The 26281-nt window shown below is 39.9% G+C and overlaps 1 protein-coding gene across 2 annotated transcripts in view; it reads left to right on the plus strand.

The window, feature by feature from the left end:
* LOC149280696 (E3 ubiquitin-protein ligase SH3RF1-like) overlaps positions 1 to 25594 on the plus strand; it is a 61624-nt gene extending 36030 nt beyond the window's left edge. The window contains exons 2-11 of one of the 2 annotated variants that reach the window (XM_089500183.1): positions 3407 to 3682; positions 9093 to 9188; positions 10911 to 11207; positions 12897 to 13025; positions 16653 to 16807; positions 19336 to 19506; positions 19848 to 20107; positions 22733 to 23085; positions 24037 to 24374; positions 25426 to 25594. In XM_089500183.1, the coding sequence (XP_089356309.1) occupies positions 3407 to 3682; positions 9093 to 9188; positions 10911 to 11207; positions 12897 to 13025; positions 16653 to 16807; positions 19336 to 19506; positions 19848 to 20107; positions 22733 to 23085; positions 24037 to 24374; positions 25426 to 25594 (2244 nt within the window). The remainder of the gene's footprint in view (positions 1 to 3406; positions 3683 to 9092; positions 9189 to 10910; positions 11208 to 12896; positions 13026 to 16652; positions 16808 to 19335; positions 19507 to 19847; positions 20108 to 22732; positions 23086 to 24036; positions 24375 to 25425) is intronic. The other variant, XM_089500184.1, reaches the window with a different exon arrangement.
* Positions 25595 to 26281: the final 687 nt, after the last annotated feature.

Here is a 26281-nt window from a genome sequence, read left to right on the forward strand (position 1 = left end):
TTGATGCTTTCCTAATGAAATAGTCATTTATGATTGCAACAATATTCCCTTTGAGGAAAAGACTGTTGCGCAAGTAATTCAAAACGTCGACACCACGTGACCGCGCTTCACTTTTGTCTTTATTGCACTTGGTTTCTGTTAAATAATATTAGAATATTATAATTTAGGTATCCTTTTTAATCCTGGAAACCCATGAAGTTAACTATATATTTTTTTCCAAGGAATGCTTAATACATAGATTTATGATGATTAAATTCAATTTAAATGTACTAATACTGTAATACATGGCTATATAATATATTGACATCATCATTTTTAGCCTGATCATTGATTATTAATTCCTCGCTTGAATTTTATATCTTCGAGCCCTTTCAGTCTGTCTCTTTGACGCGATTGGTCGAGACGCAGTTGGTGCATTGGGGTAATTACTAATGCAGAGTAGACAAAAATCTCCATTAATTCATTCCCCATCTCAATTCTCCTTATTTTTCTCTCTTTGCAAAGTGATCTTTGTCCTTGTATAGACTCTATACAATAATTTAATTTAACAGGGAATGTCATGTGAGAAATATACGCAGATATTAATCATCGGAATGATAAATCCAGGATATGAGACATCGTTGCACGGCTGGTGTGAGTCTATAGAAAGTGGACATGTTCAAGGAGTTGCAGCTCCTCTGTCCCTGTGTCTCTCCCACAGTGCCGAGCGATACTGTATCACATCATTATTCATTTCCGAAAAAAATATTACTTTATTAACATTACGCAGTGCGAGGAAGAAATCCCGATGAATTATGCATCGATACTTGGACTAATGTTATCATGGTTTTCCACTTAGTCTATAGAGTTTGGATAGAAGCTAAAGTTGCTCTAGAGGCAAATGTAACGTTGGGAGACTAATTTACTGAAGAATTCCGGTAAATAACAAAACCAGTTCCAGCATATATGCAGCCATTTAGAAACAGAACCCCTTAATACTCTTAATAACTTAATAAAAGTGACCATCATGCAGGTGATCCGTCATAATGAGTTGTTCTCATGCCAGGGTCACGGATTGCTGGAGATGTTCCGGTGTGAGAGTTCAGGAGAAGATGGGACGACCGGTGGGAATAAGGCCAGAGGATCGGGCAGATAGTCTCTGCTGCCCCATTTATTACACGCCGCATTGTAGTCCAGGTCTTTGCGGGGCGTCTGAAAGAGTCTTTCAGACCAGCTCTTCTCTTGTACGAAGAGAATATGCATCTCAATGCTTCTTTTCAGGACACATTTTTTCTTTTTTTGCACAGAAAAGGGTAAATTCGCAACAAGGATAAATATATCAAAAAAAGCGGCTATCCACAACCGAATGGATTTTGGCTTCCCACGTCTGTCTTTATTAGGCATGTCCCAGTGAGCCGCTACATAGCAATGAGGTTTTTGTTTAGCTGCGCGAGTCTCCCTGTTGGGGAAGCAGGTGGCGAACATATTAAACTGGTGTTATTCCATTTGTTCTGATTCTAAAAATGAATCTTTACGGTGAGATTTAAGCTACAACACCATCAATACTGCACCATATTTTAAAACAGATCGACAGAAGGCGAGAATTCTGTAATTTAGAGAACCAATTACAAGGGTTACTGCTCCCTGGTCTGGTTTCTGCCCCAGTGTAATAGATCTTAAAATGCTTATTCAATTTACTCATTAAGTTGAAGTTGGTGTATCATCTGTCTTGCCTCCCCTTTTGTCGGTTGTACAGCATTTTAACCCCTTTGAGTTCAGAGCAACAAAAAGAACACTTTTTATTCTCAATTTTTCTGGTTCTTAATAATGTTGTATAAGAATCCAGCAGACAGGGATTCTTACACATATTGTACACAGACTTCTCGATTAAAATGGTTTTGTGTATTTCCTGGTCTATAATAATAATAATAAAATCTGTAATCAGACAGTATTGGGCAACTGAGTTACGCAGTATGTCATCATATTGTTTTCAGACCAATTTTTTTTTTTTATTATTTTTTCTTCTTTGGCTTACAACATTGTTTTCTCTTTTGCCATCATTTTTTGTGTCCATCATTTTTGTCACCCACGAGCAAGTTTTATTTCTTTTTTGAATTTTAATTTGTGTGTGTGTGTGTGTGTATATATATGTATGTATGTATGTGTATATATATATATATATATATATATATATATTTTTTTTTTATTATTATTTATTTATTTTTTTATTATTATTTTTTTATTTTAAATCTGGTATTTTATTCTGAAAACGTCCCCCCCCCCAACATGTAAACCCTAGTTACCCCCCAGTATTCAGTCTAAGCATGTCTGCTCCTTTAAGGTTAAATTAGATCACAGCCCTGTTAATAATAGAGTTCCTGCCCCTTTCTATAATAAACGTGTTTTACAGATGGTAATCTTCACTGGATAGGTAATCTCCCAACAGCTTGAAAAAAGCCAGTCGGAGTAATTGGGGCCGTGTGATGGATGGGCTTTCAGTGCTCCGGGGAGCATGCAGTGCGTACACATGTACATAACTCCCTGAATGAAAAGAACCATGCGTTCTCCTACACCGGCTGCGTGGACACATGTGGCCCTTTGCAGTTGTTGGACTTGGACGTCTGTCAGATGCTGTAAAATTAACGGGAAGTTTGCGTTATTATTTCCTTTTATGTTTCTGTTCCAGAAGCCAGGTACATATCTCTAGATCTTTCCGGAAAGGCTGATGAAAACATTCGTTAGCCAACCTTATCACCAGGCTATAGGAGACACAAAGAGTATTTAGACCCCCGATTTAACCTGATGACCCCTGTAAGATTTAATGTCACTCTCTGACCACTAGAATGGCGCATATTAGCATCGGTTTCCTTTTATTTGAGGCATAATCATGGCGAGCTCACGTAAATACACCATCGGGAACAGAAAATAGAATCGGTTACCAGCGAAATATGCCTGAAACTGGAAATGATGTTACATTCAAGAGGAAGCCAGTGCAACACCCGATAAATTTAGATATATATATATATATGTATGGAACGTCGCTATATTTACCATAGGTCTCACAACAGCTGCTAGTTTTAGACTATCTTCTCGAGTTTTATTTGTGACCCATGTCTGCACATAAGAGACAAGTCTGCTACTATTTATGTACCTGCCCAACCAATAAACTTGACAGGGTAACATCACAATACGTCACAAGTGTTAGAATGCTTTCTGAAGTTTATGGACATTTGGGATCTCCTGATATGGCATCGGGACAATGTTACATGGTGGAGCCACTGGAAATATGGAGCAGATGTGTAATGCTCAGCATCAGGCATAATACAGCATTGGGCTAACTTCTTTACAGTAATGTTATTTTGTAGTCCTCTGTAGTTCTTCTGTAGACCCTAATCTGACCTAATCGCTCTGATTTTATTTTTTTTAGGGTGTACCTCAATTACCGTGTGCCAAAGCTTTGTACAACTATGATGGGAAAGAGCCTGGTGATCTCAAATTCAATAAAGGAGACATCATCGTGCTCCGCCGGCAGGTTGACGAGAATTGGTACCACGGAGAAATCAACGGTGTCCATGGCTTTTTCCCGACTAACTTTGTGCAGATCATAAAGCCTTTACCTCAGCCTCCACCTCAATGCAAAGCACTTTACGACTTTGAAGTGAAAGACAAGGAAGCAGACAAGGATTGTCTACCCTTTTCAAAGGTAAGAACCAGATGGGCGATCCGGTTGGGGATTAGGAGCTCTTTGAGGTTGAAGCCACACTAAGTAAAATACACTTTGAATCGGTCACACCTAGAACAGTATACGGAAAAAGGAAGCTCTGGATAGCTGGAATCTTCTTTTGTTAATTTAAAGGCAATCTTAAACTTCTGCAAAGTTCTGTATGTGTGTACATATGTATGTATGTATGTATGTATGTATGTATGTGATACCTAAGGGATCCATGCAGAGGTGTCGGGCATACTGTGACTAGACGATGGGGCTAGAAGAGTGAAACCTTTCAGGGGATCATTGCCCCTTTTATAGTGTTTCTATTATAGATATGCAGATGTGTGTCATGCTGTATCGCGATACTGTATTTTGATATATGTATAAATGTTTGTGTGTGTGTATATATATATATATATGTGTGTGTGTGTATATATATATATATATATAATATATATGTATGTGTGTGTGTATGTATATATATTATATGTATGTGTGTGTGTATGTATATATATTATATGTATGTGTGTGTGTATGTATATATATAATATGTATGTGTGTGTGTATGTATATATATAATATGTATGTGTGTGTGTATGTATATATATATAATATATGTGTGTGTGTGTGTGTATATATATATATATATGTATGTGTGTATATATATATAATTATGTGTGTGTATATATATATATATATATAATATATATATATGTGTGTGTGTATATATATATATATGTGTGTGTGTGTATATATATATATATATATATATATATATATATATATATATATATATATATGTATGTATGTATGTATATATATATATATATAAATATAAATAAAACAGAGTATTAACTGAATTCTGGCATTTACTGGTGGATAGAAATGCCATAGTGAGTAAAAACTCAATGTATAATTTGTTGCTGTGTCCCATTTATTATGTCCTGGTTTGACGTGGCAAAAATTTGTTTTATATAGCACCATCATATTCCGCTGCGCTGTACAAAGGGTATATAGCGGGGTTGCACATCTTCGCCCACTTTTTCCTGAACCCGCATTTAGTGTGTTGCTGACGCTGGTGTACAGATGTGTCTGTTGGCAGGAGGTGGTTAACCATTGCCACCTCGGCACTTGGCACGCATGTGTCACACAAGAATGCACGTCCAAGTCTGATGGCCCACAGTCGGCCCTCCTCAAGCTGTCACATAATTAGATGCTCTCCGGGGACAGAAAGCTGGCTTAACTAGAAAGGACTTCAGCCCAGGAAGAGGCGGCCAAGCTAACTTCTTTCTGGATTTACCGAGGCATTTTTTTCCCCCAAGATGTTACTTCTGCCTTTGCCACAAGCTTAGAACATTCTGTTGTCATTGGCTTTCAAGCTTGGATGGCCATAAAAATATATATTTTTTTTAAATATAATTTTAGCCTAAAAGGTATCTATTCAGCATTATTAATATTTCATTGTTTATTTTCCTAAATTCATTGGGTGATTGAGGCTGGTTTATAAAATCGCTGCCGGTGCAAAGTAACCAAAGAATGTTTTTTGTTTTTTTTTTCCTTTTCACTGATGCCTTTCATAGAGGTAAAGGAACCCGTTTTACTTGGAAAAATGGCTCTTTACGTTACTTTACCATCTTGTGATGACAACGAAGCTTTTGGAACATTACACAGAATCACCTTTTTGTTCCTAACCCGAACTGTGCGGTGGTGTAGTACAGCCGTCATTCATATCAACTGATATTTATATAATATGTAATATAAATTATATCATTTATTACATGTTTTCACCATTAAAACAAATCCTAATTATAAGAGCTGCAGATATCTGTCTTGCTTCAAAAAACCTTATTATTATCTTATTAGGATTGCCTTATGTCTTACCCCATTTTTGTGTACAGTCCCTCATTGTATTAGCTTCTACCACTTCTGCTAGAAGGCTGTTCCACTTATATACCAACCTCTCAGAGAGCTGAAGGATCACTTGTTTGCTTATTCTAAAACGCACAATCCTTGGAACATTTTATTTGTTTAAAAAAACCGCTGTACTAATTCATGATCAAGTTCCAACCATCACACTATGTAAAGGTGGGTTTGTTCGCAATTATTCATCGTGAGTGCTGCTCCTCTCGGCGACGGGCGTTCAGGTGCTGCGGCTCACCTGCCGGAATCCATTACTCATATCCTCAAAATAGTATTTCTTTCCCCAAATCTGCTCCGGTTTCGTTGACTGATCATCAGCACAGGAAATAGTCGTGCGCACTATTCACGCAAACCATTAACCCCACTAATCTTTTCAACACTCATGATCTTTTGGATATTTCTGGCATGTAATGTCTTGTAAATAATAGTTAGTTACCCAGTAATTATTCTGATGACAGTATTGGGAATGGGAAAAACAAAACCTTCTGCTCGACCCTTTAAGCGCTGGAAGGGTGTCAGTGTTTTCTCCATATAGAATAGCATGTTATAAAACTATTTTTGCAACTGCTTTAAATGACTACTGCGTCTGACTCCGGGGCTTCATGTAGCGGCCTGGCTGTGAAAGAGTTAAGCAGGACATTAATTTGGGTCGCAGAAGAAAAGGATGGGTTTTCCTCTAAGCTATATTTAGTTGCTGCTCAGGGCTGTTATCTTTGTGTTAGTCTCAGGGCGGATAATGTGATCAGGGTGCCTGGCTGCGCACGCTACTGCAAGAATAAACACGCTTTGCTGTTCTTTGCCTCCGGCTACTGAAACTTGACTTAGTGTCTGAAATGCGAATGGAAAACACAGGAGGCTCCGCGACACTCCCTGGAGTCTCCCCTAGGTTCGGGAGCAGCGTCCAGCCCGGGTCCTCACAGCCAGGGGCTTTAACTGATGCCCCCGTCACCCGACTAAGTTTGTCCTGTAAAAGTAGCATGCACCTTGTTGATGTTTAAGGTGCTGTCCCACTGAATTGTCCTCTCTAGTAAATACACCTTATCAGATCTGCCATTTCAGTCTTTAATCTAAAGGTTCTACATTAAAGTGTTTCTTTCAGCTTCAGTGGCCAAATTAGTGCCACGACAAGTGTTCATCAACGCGGTTTTACGTTATTAAAGACGTATTCCTACAGTGGGTGTTTGGGCGTTGTAATTGCTGCCTTTAGTTGTAGAAATGGGCAAAAGAAATGGAACAGCACCTTTAATTTCTTAAAATGTAGGTCATCTCCACTTGGTTTGCTTAATCTTCTGATGACAAGAGCCATGTTGCGGAATATTATGCTTGTGACTATAGACAAATATTCTATTCATTTTTGCAAGAGAAGAAATAACGCAAGCTGACAATTATTATTATTATACTGTATAAAGTTTAGGGAAGATGCACATATATAAGTGCGCGTGTAAGTAGTTTGTCAGCGTCTGAAGACTGCAGAATCTGGCGGATCGCTGATTTCCTTTGAATAGCTCTAACGGCTAAACACAGCGGTTTTGATGTTTTTTCATTCACTATATTTTCTGGAATATAAGACAGGCTTTTTGTAGGAAAAAAGAGTACCCAAAGACTTGTCTGCATCTTATATTCCAAAGGCAACGGAACAGCTGGAACATGTTTATTCTTAAATCTTTCCTTTCAAAATTCTAGCCTGTCTTAGATATGTTCCTCGATTCTGGGGAATAAGGCACTTTAATTCATGTAATTATACAATGGGGTTAAATGAATAGAATGACAAAGGGTTCGAGCTTTAGAAATGACTGATCTCATTGGAACAGTCCCTAGATGCAAATATAAATACAAAAGTTAGCAAACACTATATCCCATATACTCGGTGAACACTTTATGAAGTCCACCTGTCCAGTCCTTAGATGACTGAAGTGGATCCCAACAAGGTGTCCACTTCAAGGTTCGTTGTGTGTTCTAAAATGTCCTTCTGCATTCTACTCTCCATTGACCTCTCGTTAAAAAGGTATTTGGATGGTTTTTTGGTTAACCATTTTGTGTAAACGTTGGACACTATAGTGTATAACAATCTCAGGAGGTCTTTTTAAGGTTTTGGATCACACCACTGTGAAAAACATTTCTATTATGTGTCCTTCCCTTTCTTCTCAACTAAGCTTCTTCATAGTACCTACCTGCTTTATTAGTTAGGTTGCAGTCACATGATTTGTTAATTGGCTACGTGGACTTCATTTGGTGGAGGGTTTAAGGGGTTCCCAAGGCTGTGTAGGATTATGGTCTTAGGCTTTGTGAAACAGTGGGCCCTATTTATAAAGAGCATTTCTGTCCCAAAGAAGGTTATACGTATAGATCCATTCTGGTGCTAAAGTGGAGCAATCACCATAGCACCCAGGGGACCATTCCTTTTTGGATTGCTCCTCTTTTACAATGATCAAAATTGCTTTCCATTCATAACCTCAAACCGGACAAGAGGAACAGAGAATGCACATAAATACTGCAAGAAGCAGGACCGGACTTTGCTCACCGTATGTGCTTATATAGCTAATAAAATAGTCTGGCTACCTCTACAATTGATACTTGAATTAGTAGAGCATTAACTTGTAATGCTACTGCCAAAAAAAGAACCAGGCTATATTCTCTTTACAAAAAAAACTGTAATAATAAAAAAGCAAGACAAGACACGTACCAGATGTTACGATTTATCTGGAGATCAAAGCAAAATCCAAGCCAAGTCGTTTAACTTCTGGAGTTTTGAATTCGGTGTGAAATCAAATCTTTTTTGCTTCGGCGGTAATTACGGGTAATAAAAACATCCAAAGTATATAATAATCTTGACCTTGACAGGACATAAGTAGTATATAACATTCTGACTTACAGAAACAAGAGATGTGTATACACACTATTCTTCAAACGTTTGGGGGTCTCTTAGCTGTTTTCATTTTTTCATTGAAAACGGGGACATTTCTGGCTGTAACATAATTATTAAAGGGTTTTCTAATGCTCAATTAGACTTTTACACTTTTTTTACACTAATAAAGGGCCTCTGTTGTTTTCTATGCACTGAATTGTGTAAATGATAAGGGGGTCTTCAGTGTGCGCTGATTTATATCTCTTCAAGGACCTTGGTTTCTATCTCCGTTTTCTGAAAACACGCGTGTTGGAGCACGTAATACAGGAAGTTAGAATGGAAGTATTGATGGGTCACCTTTTGGACCCTGTGAGTATTTGCACTTAAGGGAAAAAGATTTCAAAAGAGATTTGCACCTTCCGTTCTTCAGCTTGGGAGAATTGTCGTCATACCGGTCTGATCAATGGACGCGCGATGTGTATAGTAGTGAAAGTATGTACTTGTGGAGCACACAAGATGCTCATTGGTGTGTTCTGATTACCCCAAGAAGTTCTTGTTACATCCGACTCGCTATAATACTGTGTAGGAAAACTCATGGTTCCCATTAACCAAGTGCAACGATCATCTGTGTCTCTACAGGATGACATTCTCACGGTGATCCGCAGGGTGGACGAGAACTGGGCCGAAGGAATGCTGGCGGATAAGATTGGAATATTCCCGATTTCGTACGTGGAGGTAAACTACGTCAATGCTGATATCAAAATATGGAGAAAAGTTTTGGGTAAAAAAATGTCCTAAATAATACTAATGTACAACAGGATCTAGCCTGCCTTGCTTGTAATGCACATTGAAAGTTTATGTCTATAGCCACTCCAAATCCCCATGTATCAGTTATTTTTCGCCATTTGCAAGGTAAAATGACTACAGCCATATTCCACCTCTGCTCCACCTCCAATATGAGAGCGTCCAACAGGCTACTGGACCATTGACCACCAAGATACTATTGCATTGTCTTTAAGTTCCGGGCTTGATTTTTTTCGTTTATAGGCATTTGCTCACATGCATGAAATTGTTTTTCGTGTCCCTTTGACCATGTTTGGCTATTTAAGAATAATTGAGAATTAGGGAAACATGTCTCCCTTGTGCATCATTAAATCCAGAGGACATCTGGGCTGCGCGTACCGAGCCAGCTCCGTTCGCAGTAGCTTTGGGATTTCGGGAATACGTCTACATGCAGCGTTGCCACCGCTTTATCATGACGTGGGCCCAAGTCGGCTGAAACCATTATTACTTATATTAGAAAAGTAATTGCCCTAATAAAACTTTTTGAATGAAGTAAGCTTTGGATTGCAAAACCCATTACGTCGGAATTCCTGGCAAGTACCCACCTTCCAGCTAAACTGACCGGGGGAGGTTTCCCATGACACCTGTTTGCGTGTATTTGAAGCTGAATGATTTGTTTAATATAAAGCACGCACAGTGGGCCCCCTTTACTGGGGTTTTGTGCCTGTCTTGCAGATTGTATTTTTCACGTCTGATTTAGTCGACGGGAACCCCAGAGGTTTAGCAGTTGAATAATCCGAATGCGTGGCTCCACTGTTGGTTGAATAACCCTTGACACCTTCATTTGTAAAGTAAAGTGCAGCTAATTAAACTGACGAGGGGGCCATCTGCTTAGCCACTGTAGCCATCGTATAGCTTGCCGGCCAGAAGGGAATGCCGCGTTGGCCCTGTGTCAGATCGATCCCGTGGGTACATGAATACCTTTTGGAGATTTTGCGGTGCCCAGCGAACAGCAGGCACGGGCTCTATTTCCAGAGATAAACAAATATCTTAATTGGAAAAATAAGCCCAGAGCAAAAATGGCAAAACTCTAGGGTCTATATTCTCTTTAATTGCTCATTCCCGGCAGACAGATGCGTTCAAATAGCCGAGGAATGTTTTGGGATATATACAATTATTACGGAAATGTTTGGGTGTTTGGAGATGGGGGGGCTTCATAAGTAGGCCTGGATATCAATGTTGTTTTTTCTTTCTTTCATTCTTTAATTTATTTCTTAATATTTGTCATTTCCATAAATATATGACCAAACAAATATCAATGTTTTATATATAATACTGGATTATTCTATGCAGAAAATAGTAAATATCAAAAGTTACTTCACATTAAGATAACATTTGAAAAGTACCCAATACTCCTCTCTAGTCATATTTAAAAGTGTACCCATTTATATAAGTATTTTTTTATGGGGCATAAGCGTTTGTTCTGTTTTTTTATTTATGGTTAAGGAGCCCAGGCCAACTTACATCATTCAGTACCCCAAATTCAAGGCTGGCTATGACGTTCTAGTGCTTTAGGAAGACTAGATCTCTAGCTCCCCTCCTACGGTGGCAACCAAATATTGCTGGATATCATTAGTAGTGTTTTATAAGCTACATCTTCGCTTTCATTTTCAGTTTAATTCAGCGGCTAAGCAACTGATAGAACTGGATAAACCTTTGGGAAGTGACTCTGGGGAAGGCACCTCTGGAACTGCACATAGCATCAACTCTCAAAAGCACACAGATGCCAAGAAGAACACCAAAAAGCGTCATTCCTTCACCTCCCTCACCATGTCCAACAAGTCATCGCAGTCTGCCCAGAACCGCCATTCAATGGAAATCAGCCCTCCTGTACTCATTAGTTCCAGTAACCCCACCGCTGCTGCTAGAATAAGCGAGCTGAGCGGGCTCTCCTGTAGTGCCCCATCTCAGGTAAGGACCCATACCCTGGCATGATCTCATGGGCCTGAGTCTGAATCTACATGTGGAATAAAGATGGCACCTTGCAGCCAATCACCAGTCAAAGTACCTTAATCCTTGCCGGGCAAATGGCCGATTAACGTTTCTCCTGTATTTCTCTTTGTATTTTAATCATACATAGTATCCTTGAAATGTGAAGCCCAAATATCACTATTGGTACATAAAATTATATTGTATGAATACTGAACTCAGCCAGTGAAATGATGTAATTAAAGAAAAATCAACATAATCGCAAGTAGTTTTTGGGCCAAAAATACTAGATATCTTTACAGTCTACATCTCTTCATTATCTCAGTATATATGTAAGATGTTAGTAATAACAGACGGACATGAAAGAGAGTATGCACCGTTTCTCCTAATCGCTACACCATGCGAGCTACACAGAAATGTGATTATTCAGTATATGTTTTTCAGTAGCATTTACTTGTCTTCTTTGCTTTTCTGAGTTATATGGTGGGTTAAAGTAGTTCATTGCATCAGATGTATCACCTGGTTCCAAAACAGAGACTTTATGCTGAGACAAAGCTCATGGAACACAATGATGATGGTTTATTCTCCTGGAGGTTCAGTAGGATAGACTTGGCACCAGTAATTCTTGGATGGTTCTTTTAACTATTATCATCTCAGGTAAATTCCAAACATGAGTTTCTGGGTTGATCCATCCTTGGATTAAGCCGAGATCGGTGAAAACATGTAGAAAGCGTCCCCACGTTGGTCAACATGGGTCCTGGAAGTGTCTCCAAACTTAAGCTCCTGACCCAAGTGTCCTTTGGAGTTAATGGGGACTCATCTAGTATTAACTTGTAGACAGTTGAAGCTGTTTGTTGAATAGTAAACACAGAGAAGGCTCGCAGGGTGCTCAGGTTGCCACTTTAACATGTTTTACTGCATCTGAACAGACCCCTTTATATGAAAACACTGTGCTACAATTGAACAAGTGATTTGAACGTTGCCTACCACTTTATGTCTTGTGCTAGCTCAAGTTAGACCTCAACAATAATATTTACATAACCTCTACTTTAACCAGAGCTCTATAGGTTTCTGTTTTAGATCCATACTACCTTTCATGTGTTAGTACCCTTAAAACACACTTTGTAATTGTGCATTTTTTTTTTAACGAACCATAATAAATCCCTAAATTATATAACGGATATCTGTAAATGCCACGCGGTGACGACACACATGGGAGCTCAGCCGCTGGTTGTAACTCTGGGAAAGCTGGGTTACCGGAGTAGATGTATTAATCAGTTAAAAAAACTGCTAATATTGCTAAACATTGTGATGGTGACGCAGGTGTGATGGGACGTTGTGCAGCATAAATGTACATAGCAGTTGTGAAGGGCTAGTTCTCGTGTGATTTTCTGCCCACAGCATCTTGTGCAACTACCTGTTTTGTGTGTGCAGGTAAAAAAGTCTCTTGACTTATAATATAGTTACGTTTATTTTTTTTTTATATACTTTTGCATTTTTTGTGCATTTTCCCATTTCTGTCACAAACCCATTAGAGCAGCACCTCTTGGATGGTCAACATGGCCTTTTTAATTAATTTATTTGTGTGCCTCTTCCCCTTGCCTTTCGGGAGTTGTTGTTGAGTGTGTGTTATTAATTCGATTTTCTTTTGTTTCTTTTTATTTTTGTTAGGTCCATATCAGTACTGCAGGGCTTATTGTGACCCCGCCCCCTAGCAGCCCTGTTATTAGTGGGCCTACATTTTCATTCCCACCGGAAGTCACCTACCAAGCTGCACTGGGAGTAAGTAGCAGGCCTGATGTCTCTCTCAGATACAATATGTATCATCGTTATGTCCTGACAATAGGTAGCAGACCTGAGATGGCCTGTATCGGTAGTAAGCAGATGGCCTTCCACCGACGTGTGACCGGCAGAAGGTCAGGCTGCCGAAAGTCCTATGGTGAGCACCCACGCGCTGGTGACATTAGGCCCACCCCTGGTCAAAGCTGGTCAGCTTTCATTATTTTGTTAAGGTTAAGTGTACCCTCACTATAACACTCGCATAACAACTGGGCCATCGACGACTCGTAAGCAGATGATTTAGGAAAGGAAGTCGGTTCAGCTGCGAGACTAAACTGTATTATTACGCCAAGAGCCTGCATGCGATTATTGTATTACATAGACGAAGCTATGAAAGCCAACAACAAAGAGGTCGTAAAAAGATCACAGGGCTAGGCGGTTCTAAGCTAGTAAGCCAGCGTGAATCTGCAAAATAAAATGTAATGTTAATCGGAAAAACACTGTTTAGTGCATGGATTTAACATATCATTTTATTTTTATTTTTTTTATTCATTTTCTTATTGTTAGTGTAAAAAGCAGCAGGGGGAAATTATTTTGATTGGTTCTTTTTATGACAAACCTGTGTCGTTGAACTGATATGCAAATGCCAGGTTCTGTGCTAAAGATTATATATAATTAGAGGTTATGGCATGAAGCCCGCTGTGGTTTTTTGGAAATCCTAGAACGGAGTCTGAAAGTATTCTTTTATTATAATACGTGCTTTTGTGAGACGCACAGTCTTTTTATGCTGTAAAAAAATGTAGCAAAGAAAGGGAGACAACGTAGCATGGGGATACCATGTATTTCCTTTAATAAAAGGCTGTTGCCAAAGTGTTAGAGGCTATCTGCGGTAATGTTGAAACCAAGAACACCAAATTCAGCCAGATCAATGGGTAGCAAATGTTTAAAAAGAGCGTTATTCCAGCATTTGAATAGTCTTTCAGGTGGTATAAAATTGTCTCATACGTGTCTTTCATTATTGGGACAATGTTACTGTGGCCGAATTACGGATAATGCCCTCCCTACAGCTGCAAGAGCGTATGTTTAATTATTATCTTTTATTTATATAGCAGCAATCATTTTACGCAACACTTCTCACAGTAGATAGATGACATAACTAGAACTGACAAACTAATACGTTAGATGAAGAGGGCTTTGCTCCCAAGCTTACAAGCTAGTTGGTAAACAAGTAAACCTTAGCCGATGTGACATTTTATTCTTAAGATTTAATCAAATAAAACCCCACACAAAACTTTTAAGAAGCCTCAGTGGCAACGACCAATCGGCCCCTGTTTCTTCCCATAAGTAAGCCTTTGTTCTTGGTAAAGGTCCATCAGTAGTGCCAAGAATGATGCTTCTAATGCTGTGTTTAGTTACAAAAGGGTTAAATTCAGTGGGTGGAACAGCACCTTTAAGGTAAATGCTTGTCACTGTACTAACTAGCTGATCACTTTATTTTTTTAAACCTCTTTTTTATTATATGCTGGACACTTTTAAGGTCTACATTAAGTAGGCTGTGTAATTTAAGCAGCGTACATCATCATGGAGTATATTTTATATAGAAAGTGTGAACATTCGTTGGTGACATCCAAAAATTCCAAAATCTAAAGGCACTGCTAACCCCAAATAGTTCAGATGGTTTTGATGGCACCCGTAGTGTGTTTGTGGCTTTAAAGTGCGTCTGTATAGTGTATATGGGGGTCACACCCGGTAGCTTTAGACTGGATCGTATCCATCAGCATAAAGTACTGATGATCATGCGGATAGAAGTCATATGATTCAGATGCTGTTTGGATTGCACAGGACAGAAAGCAAATTCACACTTTAATGATATTCAGTACCATTTATAAATGTAGGCATTGTAGAAACCTCTAGGACGATGTGTGTTTATTTAAGGATGCAGAAAATTCCGTCGGACTGGTAGAAATGTCACTTTTGATTGAATCTTTTCTGGCTTTGGCATTTTCACGTCGGTGAAAGGTTTTAGGAAAGACAAGCCGCGTGTTCATTAATCTATAGAGGTGAAGGTGGCGGAGTTCTCTTTTTGTTTGGCAGCCGGATGGCGCTCAGAAAAAAGAGATGTTTTTCATACCCCAGCACATTGCTGCGCTGCATTAAAAAAGGAACAAATACGACTAGTTATCTTTTGTAACAGTATAAGAACCGCTCACAGGATCCCTTTATTAAGGAGCAGCTTTGATTCATGTGCCAGATCTGTTGTCCGAGACGGAATAAGGGCCCTCACCAATTTGCTAAATTAAAGCTGCATTTGTCTGTCAGTATCCGAAATACTTGAGCCCCTTCCAGGACTTCTTGAATTTTGGCAGAAGGGCCGTTGGAAATGTTCTCGAACAAATCGGGCTGCTTAGAGCCAAGCAGAGCAAATATTAATGGCCTATTCACAGGTTGCTGGACGCACCTTGGATGTATCATTGTGTCGCCTTGCGGGCAATGAAGGCCTTTTCCCCCACTAAACCTCAGAACAAAATTTGTTTATATTTAATGTTCCAAATAAAAAATGAACGGAGATGCAAAATACTTCCCCTTCATGCGCTGTGTATTTATTATAACTTATTGCTTTATATAGCACCATCCTATTCCACAGAGCTGTACAATGAGTAAACCGGCCGTAACAAGTAGTAGATACAACATAGCAGTTCGACTTAGAGAAACAAGAGGTAAGGGTTATACATTTCAACGTATAATCAGTTTTGGTCATACGTGACGATTGGAAGAAGATTGGAGGAAAGCTAAATCTGCACTCATCATTTTATCTCCTTATCCACTAAACATACAAGCATGCCCAGCTATATATCATTTCTTTTTACTGCTTCTAGTCCTATGAGCTGGCATAGTTGGAGCTGGTGATATGCGCTGCGACAAGTCATTGTTTTGAAACGTGAAATAATTGTATTTTTTCCCCTTTTGTGGAGTAAAGCTTGAGTGTAGAGCTGTAAGACGGCTCATTGTCTTCGCATTTTCTCTTGAGCCCTGCTAAAGAAACTCCTTAAGCGGCATCCGATGTTTTATGTATGTTAAGCCTACAATTGCATCCAAGCTTTTCAAAGGGAATCGTATGTATCCTGCCTTTAGTACTGATACATTTCAAAGAGAGGATGTGGTAACGGCTCAAAAAAACACACACAACCACGGAGAAACAATAACGGGGCTGAACATCAAAGGCTTTTACATAGTGGTTTCAGGTGTAGTGTGGCTGATTTTGGTGTTTCGAGTTACAGGGGAAGGCATGGTTAACCCATTGTGAGTATGTTTTACGCTTACCGTGTCAGCTGAGCTTTGAATTTTCTCTTAATCTATATGTGCCAACCTACAGTATGGTATCAAAAAGCAGAAGAAGTTCATGTATAGGAGTAAGAAAAGCTGCGAGGGCAGCACTGCTGAGTGACAAGGCTCTATATAAATTAATAATAATAAAACAAGTATACCTCCTCGTTGAAACGGCACTGAACAGGCTCTCTTTTTAAGCACAGTAATAATAATAAAAACCCATGTAATTTATGTATGTTCTGTAGTAGCTCTACAGAAGCAATAGAATAATATCGGATTGCTGGTGCGCATGTATAACCATCATCTCTTACTTCCTTGCAGGACCTGAACCCACCTCTTCTACCCCCTCCACCGCTGGCTGCTGCCATTATCACTCCTGCAGCATCTGGGGCAGCATCTTCTACCGCTGGCCAGAGAACAGCTGGTGGAACCGCAGAGCAAGTTACCCACTTGAGGCCATCCACTCGTCCAAGCGTGTAAGTCTCAAGATCTTCACTTCCATTCCGATCTGACGACCAAAGCCTTTTCACTCTATGATGGACGGTGAAACATGGCTGCTCTTTAAATCAGTTGCGGGTGAGATGAGGTTGACACAAATGCTTTGGTCCAGTCAACTACTATTCCTAATGAGTCTTTAGACATACACAGTCCATACTGGTGTCACAAAAGCCTCTTTTCAACTGGAGGACATATGTATCCCATGATCCTTTGCCAGCCATTATTATCGGATGTAATATGGTGATAAAGACATAGCAGAGTACTGTTGGTTCTATAGCTGCTGATGAATCGTGACCCCCATGATTATGGCGTTATGGGGTAGACTGCCCCAGCGCTATTCTTCGTATCACAGTAGACCATCCCATGTTAATTAATGCAATATTTTCTTTTGATACCCAGGGAGCAATCCCTGAGTTTCCCCCATTAGCACATCTTCTTTAGGTTAAGATCCCTCTACAGTTCATTGTAATGAAAGATTCCAGATGAGCACAGAATACTTTATGGCTGAACGGCCAACATCCTACGATGTGTGCATGAGTAAGATTAGTTGGAGCTGGGAATTTTTTTTTGGAGTTCAGACAAAACACCTCTGACACATGGAATGAATTGAAAGTACCGTGCAAAATAAATCAGTGACAGCCCCTAATATTACTTCTTTGAAGCCAAAGCAAGGTACCGGACTTTAAGGTGGAACATAACTGTCTAGAAGATCAGATGCATTTAACATTGACTACATTGACTACATGTTATAAGGGTGTTAATGTACAATCAGCACTTTTATATATGAGATCTTTACATCAAAAATACCTCGCTAAGATTAACTCTTCATCATAAAGAAACCTTTCAGAATCTGATTTTTTACATTTAAAATGGTTATCATATAATCACGCAAAGCCACGCAAGGCTCTGTATCCATGGGTTTGAATAGCATTACACAGATACTATTGGGATGTCTCCTTTTTTCCAGTTAGTCATTTGTTTCAGAGTGTGATAATCTGCCTCCAATAAGCGCAACATATTGAAGCGATATCCTCTTACAACCTGTCACGTGCCACATTCCCCTAATTGCTGGCTTCTCTCTCGTTGGTTTCACCGATCCAGATGTGCAGTTGGAATTAAAGGTTTCCCAGTTACGCGCAGTGCCAGTGATTGATCAGCCAAGTAAATATTATCTTAAAATGTGGGCTGATGCTGACTCGACGGCTTGATTTCATGGGATGGGTCAGGCAAGAGCCTTATCCTGATTGGGTGAGAGCGTTCGGAGTCCAGGTGGTTATCATTACAGATCATGGGAAGACTTCAAAGATCGCCCTGGAACAGAAACACTTGGGCTTACAGTATAAACCATGTGCAACCATGAAAATGTTTTCATTTAAACAAAAAAAAGTGAGACTTATTGTGTCTGGAGTGTACCATGCCAGACTATATATATTTACTGATAAAATATGGTTATGGAGGCAATAACGTTTCCAAGTGTTTAGTGTGGTGTCCTTATGGTCCTTCAGACTCCTGGACACTCTGTCCCAGGTAGACACAGTAAAGTATAGAAGTATCTGCACACGCTGCTCATTGTGATGAACATGCATGGTCATAGCTGTTAAGATATCCTCAATGGGAACCCGTTTAACTATAATGAAGGTAGGATTAGACATGCATTGCGTAGCATGCTAATCATCAGTGCTAATCATTATTGTCACCAGGCATAGGGGTCTGCTTACTGGGATGGAGTGGTCTTACCTATGATTCTTCATCATCTCATACATTGGTTTTTGGGTTTCATTCATTTAGTTCACAGATGGAATCTTACTGACTTTATTGCAAACCCTTTGCAATCCAGGTATCCAGTATCTGGCGTAATTAGTAAATGTAATTATTATTTAAGAATATAGAATAATTCACACTTGTTTTTTCTCTTTTTCAAATATGGAAATTAAAATGACAATTTTATGAACAGAACACTAGCTAACAAAATGTGAATGAGATGGGAATAGCAATGTTATGATATCGCAGTGTTTGCTTTTGGAATCATAAGATTCGCTAATCGTGAGAATACAAGAAATTGTAATCATTATTTGGTTAGACACGCTGGAATGACCGTGAATGAGCTCTACCAGTATCTCTGGTTTACATAGCTAGGAGATGAAGGTCCTGTTGGAGAATCAGTGTAATTCTATATACACAGAGGTAAATGTTTGGTGGGTCAAGAGGCTTGGCGGTTGCAGAGGGTAAAGCGTGCTTAGAAACCCATAAAATAGAACATATAAGGTGGCATAAGTTACATTTGTCAGAGACTGTACGGGGCCAGCTGCCGTGAGCCTTCAGTATGTTTGTGTGTAGTGCTCACCGTATGTCCGCTTGTGTGTAAATGTGATACTCGATGCACAGCTGGCCGCGCTTTACACATACATACATACTAACAGAAATAGAATATGCAGCAGTGCTGCGTAACTGAACTACGACTATAGTATACAAAGCGTACTCATGCACTGCTATCTATTCTTCTCAGGTATGTGGCAATCTATCCTTATTTCCCTCGAAAGGAAGATGAACTGGAACTACGGAAGGGTGAAATGTTTTTGGTCTTTGAAAGATGTCAAGATGGCTGGTTTAAAGGAACCTCCATGTACACAAGCAAAATCGGCGTGTTTCCTGGAAACTATGTGGCCCCAGTAACCAGGTGAGCCAAAGGCATTTGGGTTGAATCATAGATGATCAGGTGTCGCTAGCACGTTGTAGTAGTCATTTGGCTAGTAGATGTATAGGTAAATTTTACATTTCTTTAGATTTTCACTCTTTAACTATAAGACAGCACAGACTGAGCCATGAGCTAAAAACTATAAAAACGAGAGCTGACTTCACAGATGGCCTTTGTGTGTTTTGCTTTGACCAATTTTTGCATTCCTCATGGTTGTGTGCAGTCTTGTAAACCCAGATTACAGGGTGCTCATACACAAATATACTTCCAAACAAAACAAAAATGCAATGTATTAACATTTGTTTTTATTATTATTTTGAAAGGGCCTTAACAGCTGGCACACAAGCAAAAGTGGCCATAGCAACAGCAGGCAGCGGTGCGCAGATAATGAGCATGGCGAGTCCTTCCCCTGCCGCAGGGCCCGGCCACAAACTTCAAGCAAACGGTGTGCATGTTAACTCAAACGGAGTGTCGCCTGCAATCGGTACCGGAGCCCACGTACAGACCAGCCCACAGTCCAAGGTCATGCTGCACATGAGTGGCCAAATGACGGTTAACCAAGCCCGAAACGCTGTCCGCACAGGTAAAATAACCAACAGCTGTGGTTTTTTCATGTATGTCTACTGGCAACACCAATACCCCCAAAGTGTCTGGGCAGCGGCATTGAATCTTAGTGTGCATAAAATAACCACAGGTTACAGTTGTAATGCATGCTGGTAAATATTATGTTGTCACCAGAATCAGGAATCAGCACTCACTCCCCACAGGAACTCAGGTGCTTAGCTGTGCCGGGAAGAGCCAGCTCCCCAGTAAATCAAAATAGAAAAAGGCTCCAGGCACTCAAGGGTTCCATCAGACAGATTTATTGAAGGAAACGGACAACAACGGTTCGACCTCACAATGAGGTCTTTATCAAGTCAACTCAGTCAGCGCCAAGAAAATGAGTTTGAATGAGGAGGCCATACCTTCTCCAGGCTAGAATGAAATTGATGCCAGTGGGTTTTGGACACCTTTTTGAATCTCCATAAAAGGCAATATAAAGGGTTAATTATTTTTTAGTAGTTTTTTATTGGGGGGGGTATTTAACTTGAAAAGCAGGGTGTGTATAATAAATATATATAATGTTGATAGTGTCAGATCCTATAGGAGGCTTTACAGTAAGATTCCTATTCCCATTCTCACTTTGTGTAATTAGTTGGCCAGGCATTACTGCAGTCTAATTGGCTCCACGGGGGCTGTTATTCTGCAGAAGAACTTAGATTTTAATAACATTTATGTAACCAACAGTTTTTTTTTTCATCGATAAGCAAGGTGCTTAGTATCTCCTGAGATCCCAGTGTGTCTCCATGCCTCCGGAAATGGAGTTGGCCAGCGCTGGTTTATATACCCCAGAGTAGTGCTCGTGAAGAATCCTTGATTGACTAGTGTATGACGGTGGGGCTTAAGCCTTCAGCTCGCTCGTCTCTAGCTGTTTCACTGCTTGCCAAGATGATGTATAAATCTAATTGCCGTCCACATTAACATTGCTGTGGAACGGACTCTGCAGATGACATTAGACGGGTGTTGCAGCAGAGTAGTACGTGGCAAGTTATGGCAGCTTTCAGAGGGCTTCACACCGTGCTTGGCAGGGTTCAGAGGGCACACGGATCCCACCCGGAAGGGTCCAGCTGACTGCTTTGTGAAAACCCAAAGCAATCATTTTTTTCCTTTTCTTTTTGTTTTTCTCCACCTGTTTTTCCTCCTTTTTGGTTACTTCTCTGCAACTGTAGAGGTCCTTCTATGACCACTGGTATAAACTAAAAAAATATGTATTATTCAAAGTGAAATTGTCAAATCTGCTTTAACTGCTGGAATGGGAGCCTGGGCTGTAGGAGAATTTCATTTCTAAGCCAGGTAGTACACATCTGTTCCAATGCGTTTCATTTATAAAACGCTTTATTACACGCCAAAGTACAAACTGATGAAATAGTAACGTACACATTTCTATATATTTTTTTCTCTTTTCCTAAATTCCTTGCAAGTTCTGTCAAAGGGTGTACTAAATATCAGGTTTTACTATTCCAGCGAATCTTTGAATGGTTATAATACCAAAGGTGAGGATAAAATCCGCAAACTGGAGCAATAAAAAAAGGCTAAGAAAACAGTGTTATTCTCTCATACGGTCATTTAAATTTATTACGTTGACTAGCTTTGCCCGAATGTGCCTCAGATACAGGCCCCTAATAACATAAAGAAAAACAAACACTTGGATTTCTGGCGTGGGTCTGTAAAAACAAATTCAATTAGATTAGGCAGCTGCTGAAAATTCGGCTCCATGTGAACTGCATGAGTTTGCCTAAAAGGGGATATTTAAACTCCAACAAAGGCCCTATAGAGCGTTTTATATCCGTTCAGGGGCCGATGACATTTTGTATCAGAATTTGAGAGTCTGGAGTGACTCTTGCTGGAATTCTTTGGCAGACGTAGAACACGTCGCGAAGGGAAAAACTACATTTCATTCATTTTCTTCTTAGAGCAGAATTTTTTACTTACTTCCTGTTTGCCATTTTGGATTGTCATGCCATTTTTTGGCAACACTTCCTGTTGACATACAGCAATGTACACGATGCTTTATGATACATTTTGTTAATTCTGCTGCCATTGACGGCTATTAGTTTAACGGCCCTTCTACAGAACTAGGGTAGAGAGACTAGTACAGACAGAGGGGTAAATACAATGCGCCTTTAATAGTGATTTTTGGGTTCAGCCACTTTTAGCTTGATTGCGAGAATCAGGGAGTCCCAAACACCATCCCTAGAAGCGGTCTTAGTAATAGGGCAAGACCTACAGGTCTTAATGGTTCAATGAATAAAGATTTAACTATTTGCGTATTTATGACCGCACATAGTACTGCAGGTATTAAATTTGTTGTGCCCGTGAAAAATAAAATGGACCAGTCAGAACAAGTGGAGTGAAATTTGTTATATTTAGGGAATGTGGTTACCAAGTGTAACTCCTGGAGGAAGTCTGAAAGGTGAAGGTGCTATCATAACAGGAGTGTTGTTGGTTGTGTGACATTACAAAAAATCTCCCCTAACCAAATAATCATATTTGTTTTATTAGTATGTGATATATAGGCTTTTATTCCTCCCCAAGTGAGGACCCTGTATGGTGTTACTAATTATTTCATACAAGTGTTTTCATTCCTGTCTCATATATTTGTTTGCAGCTGCTGCGCACAGCCAAGAGCGACCCACGGCCGCCGTGACTCCCATCCAGGCTCAGAACTCCTCATGCCTTATCCCAGCTGCCGGTGTCCTCCCCCATCCAGTCGTACCTTCCCTGCAAATACCCCCTCAGCTTTCCAGCTCAGCTGCTTATGTCAACGCGGCCATGAACATCGGCAGAGCCAACATGCCAGCGGCTGCATCGTCACTAAACTCATCCGGCAACGCTGCTGCCTCTGTGGAGGGAGATGGTAGCTGGAAGCCTGGCTGCGGAGCGCCGGGTTCTTCTACAGCTCCTGATAATGTATCGGCATCATGTTCGGCGGCTGCTAGTAGGCAAGATAAAGACAGCAAGGTAGATACATTGTCAGCCCGTTACTGTGGCTGAGTGCTTTCCGATACTAAGCTTTCTCATAGGCTTCTAGTCATTTGTTGGTGGTCCTCAGCGTCATTGTGGCCACCAGACGTTTGGTTCCTGTTTAACGGGGAAATGTATACAACTTCAGTAAAGACAAATATTTTTTTTTGCCATAATATTTGTTAACTCACATCGGTTCCTGCTGTGAAAATGTAAAACCATAACATTTTGTGATGTAAGGACAGGAGATGAAAGGAACAAAAAATGTCTTTCCTGGCCTGCTTAACAAGCTAGAGGAGCCACAAGAACTATGAACTTTAGGAAGGCAAAGTTTGATCAACTAAGAGAAGCCCTTAACACTGTAAATTGGGAAAATGTCCTCAAAACAAATATTTTTGGACACTAATTCATGAACATTTTTTGCGTGTTATAAAATAGTGTGTAAGAGACATATCTATTTCCACCAAACAAATGTCTTGTCCAAAAATAACTGTAGTCTGTATGTTTCCTTCCAATTTTCTATTTTAATGCACCCCGGTCACGCTCCGAGCCAGCGGGTATTAAATAACGGTCTGCCTGATCCTAGTATCAAGTTCCTGCTTCATTGGGTCATTTCAACCTAAGCTTTGCTTTCAGATAAATTTTTTTTATATATATATAAAGGATGTTCTGCATCTAACATTAAATTGATCATTATCAACCTGAGTCGCCCCAAAATATTCCTCTTCTACCCGAAAATGACTGAAATTAGAGCTTTTGTTGCAGAGAATGCTTTATTACTGGCAGGGGCGTTTCATCCGTAATATTTGCTTAGAATCCGGCCTTATTTATTGAATCACAGCCAAACGATCCCGGCTGATCTTGGATTCCTAATAAACGTGTAGTTTTGTGTTTTATTTAAACCCGAATGGACATATTTAAGAGCTGCACCTGTTTTGCATGTTACAGAAAGAGAAGAAAGGTTTGCTGAAGTTGCTGTCTGGAGCATCTACCAAAAGGAAACCCCGGGCTTCTCCACCACACTCTCCAACTCAAGATCTGGAACCTGCGTCCTCGGAGGGAGCGCTTGAAGGCGCTGTAGGACCGGACATTCTCTCGGCCGCAGCTAACGGCAGAGCAACCTCCTGCGTCGTGGACAGTGAACCGGTATCTGCCTCATCGCTGGCATCGGACAACCGCAAGACAAACATGGTGGATCCTAGTGTCCCTATAGCACCTCCACCTAGACAGCCATGCTCATCTCTGGGCCCCGTACTCAATGATTCGCGACCTGTTGTTTGTGAAAGGTAATTTTATTATTAGAATCTGTTTTATTGGGCAAGTAATCAATATATATATATATATATATATATATATATATATATATATATATATATATATATATATATATATATATATATATATATATATATATATATATATACACATACACACACACACACACACATCACTGCCTCTACTCACTTTCTTGATACAGATCAATATATTCTAATCTGCTGCCCGATTTGTTGTTTCTGTGTTACTGCCGATGTTAACTATTCGGCACATTTAGTCTGTGCCTTTACCTGATGTAAAGACCTTAATCAGTCCTTGGTCTTATCTTAGATTCAGGATAGCTTTATGCCGATCCCATGCACTTTTAACAAATTTAAAATCTATGCAAACCAAAAATAATAATAATTAAAAAAACCAAAAAAACATGTTACGCGTGTAGAATGAAAGTAGGATCCCACTGGTTCCTAAAGCATTAAATGTTGACGCTCGTCTGCGTCAGAATTATTGCACCTTCCCATTTTAAAAATATATATTTCCACTACTCAAAATATATATATTATTTTGCATTAAATGTTTATATTTTTGTGGATCCATAAATGTGTCAAACCTGTGTTTAGTAATAAGTTGAAATCCTTTTTTGGAGAATGTGGTAATATCTTGCTAGCAATGCTGCTTCAAAGCATTGGTGTTTGTAGCAAGAGCGTGGGGTCTGCTGATTGGAAAATCATGCCAGAAGAATTGGGTTCTGTGCAGGTCTCGCTAAGAAGCAAATGTTTGTGCCGAGTTGGCAGGGAACGGCCGAGTTTGTGAATGTGCCTCTGTAAGTAATATAGTGAAAGGAAGCAGTCATAACATTCGCACATTTTTATGTCCATTCCAATTTAGAGTTATTTTTCGGGCTAAAAGTAATTATTTCCGTGTTGATAAAAATGTGGGGTCTGTAAACAGACAACTTCCTGCTCTGCAAAGTCACAGCTGATATTTCAGACCCAGATGTCAAAACCGCACAGGCCGATAAGTGTAAGTGGAACTCAAAGTGTCTTTGTGTATTTCCCGTTCTAGGTACAGGGTCGTGGTATCGTACCCTCCCCAGAGTGACGCCGAACTGGAACTCAAAGAAGGGGACATAGTATTTGTGCACAAAAAGCGTGAAGACGGTTGGTTCAAAGGCACCCTTCAACGAAACGGCAAAACCGGATTGTTCCCTGGAAGCTTTGTGGAAAACCTTTAACCCTTCGATACCGAGCAGAGCACAAACGTATCCGAGCTTTCCATGCAGCCGGTTGACGCGTCTTAATCCTTTCAAAGTGCAAATGCTGGAGTCAAAGACCTTACACTTCTAGCGACGAAACACATCCATTGTCCATTCGAGAAGAAACGCTTCTGGCTTAGAGAACTATCCGATCTAATTTTTTTCTGTGTTTTTATTTGTCCATGTATTTTGTGCCTTGTGCTGTTAAGTTTATAATTCTCGTCTCCAATAAGAAATAAAACTTTGTTTACAGGGCTTTTAGCTAATAATTTATTTGCTTCCTTTTGTATTGTACATGTTAATCCGTAAAACCGTTTTAAGTTCTAAATGTAACAAGTTTATTAATTTATGAGATGGCGCCAAAAGAGAAGCTGGATTCTTTTCTCGTAAAACAATGCAGGCGGTCTGTTCCTTTCTGATGATTCTTTTAGTAATAATTGTTTCCGGGGGTTTCGCGTGGCCGGCATCGTCTGTAGCAGAACGTTGTCACGTTGTAAGATTGAACGTGGAGAACCAGGTAAAATGCTGTAATAGCCTGTTTGTCCATTTGCTATTTGGTTTTGCGTTCGATACCAGTAATAAAAGCTATGAGTCAGGGTGCCATTAATAGGTACGGCACGGTAAGCTCTGTGATCGCCGGGGATGTAAGAATACATACAGTGCAGT

Source organism: Sceloporus occidentalis, unplaced genomic scaffold, assembly GCF_023333645.1.
Source record: "Sceloporus occidentalis isolate IW3139 unplaced genomic scaffold, rSceOcc1.0.p SCAF_149, whole genome shotgun sequence".
Taxonomy (NCBI): Eukaryota; Metazoa; Chordata; class Lepidosauria; order Squamata; family Phrynosomatidae; genus Sceloporus; species Sceloporus occidentalis.